The sequence below is a fragment of the Anneissia japonica genome, unplaced genomic scaffold (genome assembly GCF_011630105.1).
Source record: "Anneissia japonica isolate Jap-2015-1 unplaced genomic scaffold, ASM1163010v1 scaffold6030_len697274_cov183, whole genome shotgun sequence".
NCBI lineage: Eukaryota > Metazoa > Echinodermata > Crinoidea > Comatulida > Comatulidae > Anneissia > Anneissia japonica.
The window spans coordinates 52,746-56,287 of NW_022721381.1; the positions used below are offsets into that span (position 1 = coordinate 52,746).

The window sequence follows — 3,542 nt, forward strand, 5'->3', positions numbered from 1 at the left end:
AAAAATCTACATGTATTATGAGTCAACATAATTGATATTAACTGATATTTTGCCTGGTCCAGTGTTTGTTTTTAGCAAAAGATAAAAAAAACCAATTTACTATTTTAGGTGTGTAATACAGTAGAGTGTATTATTTTAGACCAGACTTTAGCATACAAATTAGTATAGGGTTGCCAGTATAGACCCCTCCAATTTTGTATTTCAGTTTCTTTTATTTTTAAAAATCCATTATATATTCACCATTAGTAATGTGTGTTTTTCTTTAAAAAATTGTTTATAATAATCTCAAATAACAAATGTTATTTTACAGGAAAAAGAAAAAGTTGCAGAGGCTTATCAAACAACTTCTGCTAACCAGGGGGATGGAGAGCATATAAAGGAAGAGCTTGGTAGGTCACAGTACTTATTATCATATTTTTCTCTGAAAATCTAACCATGGATGAATGATAAATGTATAGATTTTTATAGTAGATTTTTGTTAAAGTTAAGTTATATGATTTTTGTAGTAAGTTATCTATGTACTGTACTTTTAACTGTCCAGCATTAGCCCTTAAGTAAATTGAGTAGAGTATGGACTCTTGTAGGAATAAAACCAGCAATTCTCTTTTTGCCATGTACTTACGTTATTGGTAAGTTATTTCATTAGATTTTTAAAATAGTGAATTGAATGTCTTGAAAACATCCTATTGATTGGATTTCTTTTTTGCATATTTCAGAGGTAGCAAACAAGCAACTGAAAGAGATGCAAGAAAAAGAAAAGAAACTGAAAAGTTTAGCATTGAAGGGAAAGAAAGAAGCTGAAAGTAGGAAAAATGAGGTAAATTGTAAAATTGATCAATCAATTTATAAGTGTTTGCTTCAAAACAAAATAAAGGCCAATAAAGTAGAAATTCCAGGAAAAGTGGTTTAAATTAGACTGTGAAATCTTTATCAATTTAAAGGTGTAATGTAATGTTCTCGTTTATCTACGCTATATAAATCTATCTATTATTATTGTTATTATTAACGTAGTTAGATTTATTTAGCGCTTTATACCGAAAAGATCTCATAGCACTCTATGTGTGGACCAGCTCTTACTGTAGCTTGCTTCTCCCCTAAGGGTCTCTTCGTGTCTGAGCTACCCGGTAAACCGGTACCAACTACTTTCGTCTGTCCACAACAGGGGCTGAATGGACCAGTACACCAGGCTAACCCCCTACTTGTCTCAAAAGATGTACTGGGTTCTAGGTGCACACAAGCCAAATTCTGTACACTGGGCCTACTGTTTATAGTCCTTATCCAAGAAGACTTGTTCCACCACTAGAATCATAGGCGAGCGTGCTGTTTGAACCAACGCCGATATTATGCCTGTACGTTGTGACACCTCTACCTTAACATTGGACATTTAACTCATCTGGTGGGCTGAATGGAACGAATAATTTGTGCAAGCAATTGTTGTTATCATCATTATTATTATCAGTATTATTGTTATTATCATCACCTTAGGTCTTGAAATTGACAGAAGAGATTAAACAGTCTAACAGCAAGAATGAGAAATTGCAGGGTGAGCTTACAGCCTACCAGAGTACCCTTGAGAAGATGAAGGAAAAACTAAGTAGTGGCCTACAACAGGCTGAAAATTATCAGGTATGTGTTAAAACAAATTTTTAGAACTGGTCTCACAACATATAAGTTAAAATTACTTCAAATTTTCTACTGTCTGAAGAGAATGAATGAAGAGGCTGGTGGAGTGAGAACCTGGTCACGTGACAACGGAGTGATATCTAAGTCACATGACATGATGACTGGGTGGTGGACTGCCGAAAGGTGGTGCCTGCCTTTGTCCTTGTTGAGATTAGTTATGGCCGCTGCAATATAGGTGGATTGACGCCCCTTCGGAATCATCCAGTATGTTTTTCAAGATTAATAATCTTGATTTAAACCTAATTTTAATAACATTTATTGTCCATATATTTTCTAATTTATTTCAATTTTTATATATTTTTTTTATTATTATTATTATTATTATTATTATTATTATTATTATCATCATCATCATTATATATTTTTTAAAATGTTATAATAATAAATATAGTATTATTACAAAACCAATTTGTAATACAGTATTTGTTTAATGTGGATAGAGATATATGAATTTTAACCAGTATGAAGTTTTTTCTTTATTAGATTGGTGTAGAGACTTTCAGTTAGGAAATTAACTGTTTGTCCTCATCAGGATGTTAACCAATACCACCCTCAAACTATTGTAGTATATCTGCTACCTCTTAACATTGCGACATATCATCGTGTTGATAGTTCGTACCTCATCTATTATTTTTGTTTATTTATTAATCTTTTTAAAACCATGTTTATAGAGTGACCCTTCTAGCATATCCTATAAGGTCAGCTGATATTCAGGTGCCCTCTGAAATATATTAAATAATGTGATGCTTTTATCAGTGACGTCTCTTTATGAGGCTTCGGAGTGGAGATGATTTTTAGTCATTAGAAGAAATCCTGTGCTGTCGCAGGATTTGAACCCAGGACGATGGAATGGGAAAGCAAGCTTCTTAACCACCAAGCCACAACTCCACTTCAAATCCATGAAGAGTAAATTGTAATAAACATTGGAAAATTGTTTCATCCCAATTAGAGTTTACAAATAGAATATGAGAAGTTACAAGATGTGATTGATGCTGATAAAGAACAAGTTGAAAGTCTCAAGAAACAGTTGGAAGAAAACCAACAGGATTTTAAGGTATAGAAAGGTTCCAATTGCAGTTGAAATATATAGTAAAAACATTTTATTAAATAATTTCATCTGTTTTTTCTATATGAATTATGATTAGCATTACATTGATAGATTTATTGTTTTAAACATAACTTTCATAATTGAAACAAAGATAGGCCTAGAAAATAGACAACAGATTTACAGTATGATGTTATGATTACATTATAATTTTTATTATATATTTTTTATTTATATTTAAATTGTTTTAAACATTATGTTTTATATAGACTTTGGCTGAAGAATGCTCCCAAGTAAAAGAAATGAAAGAAGAGTTTCGAACCAAATTTGAGAAATCTGAAAAGGATTGCAAGTTCCTGGAGAAGAGTCTAACTGAAATGAAATGCATGAAGATGACCGTAGAGGATGACAGAGATAATGAACACAAACGTCTGGAAGAAAAGACTAATGAACTCACCGAGGTATGATGCTTAACCAAGACTCTTATAAGCAATTGTCGTTTTTAGTGAGGTGTACAATGAGTTTGTGTAGAAGTGGGGCTAGAGGGGAAGAAATAGAGAAAAGAGTGAGGGAGCGGAAAAATAGGGAGGAGAGGAATAGGATGGGGAAGTAAACTTTTGGGTGTGATGAAGGGTGTGGTTGAGGTACAGGGTTGAGTAATTGATGAGATAGTGAAAGAGGAAGAGAGGGTAGTAGATACTGGGGAAGGGTGATATATTCCTCGGGATGATTTGTAGATCTGAAACAGTGGACACTGACCAATATATTTAACTTATCAGTGACTAGACTTGCCACAAGTCTCTTATACACATCT

The 3,542-nt window shown here is 33.1% G+C and overlaps 1 protein-coding gene across 2 annotated transcripts in view; it reads left to right on the plus strand.

Annotated features, from left to right (window-relative positions):
• Positions 1-3,542, plus strand: part of LOC117111541 (GRIP and coiled-coil domain-containing protein 2-like) — a 40,015-nt gene that overhangs the window by 14,876 nt on the left and 21,597 nt on the right. For both annotated transcript variants that reach the window (XM_033254473.1, XM_033254474.1), the window contains exons 8-12: positions 311-389; positions 717-817; positions 1,486-1,626; positions 2,633-2,737; positions 2,998-3,189. In XM_033254473.1, coding sequence (XP_033110364.1) covers positions 311-389; positions 717-817; positions 1,486-1,626; positions 2,633-2,737; positions 2,998-3,189 — 618 coding nt within the window. The remainder of the gene's footprint in view (positions 1-310; positions 390-716; positions 818-1,485; positions 1,627-2,632; positions 2,738-2,997; positions 3,190-3,542) is intronic.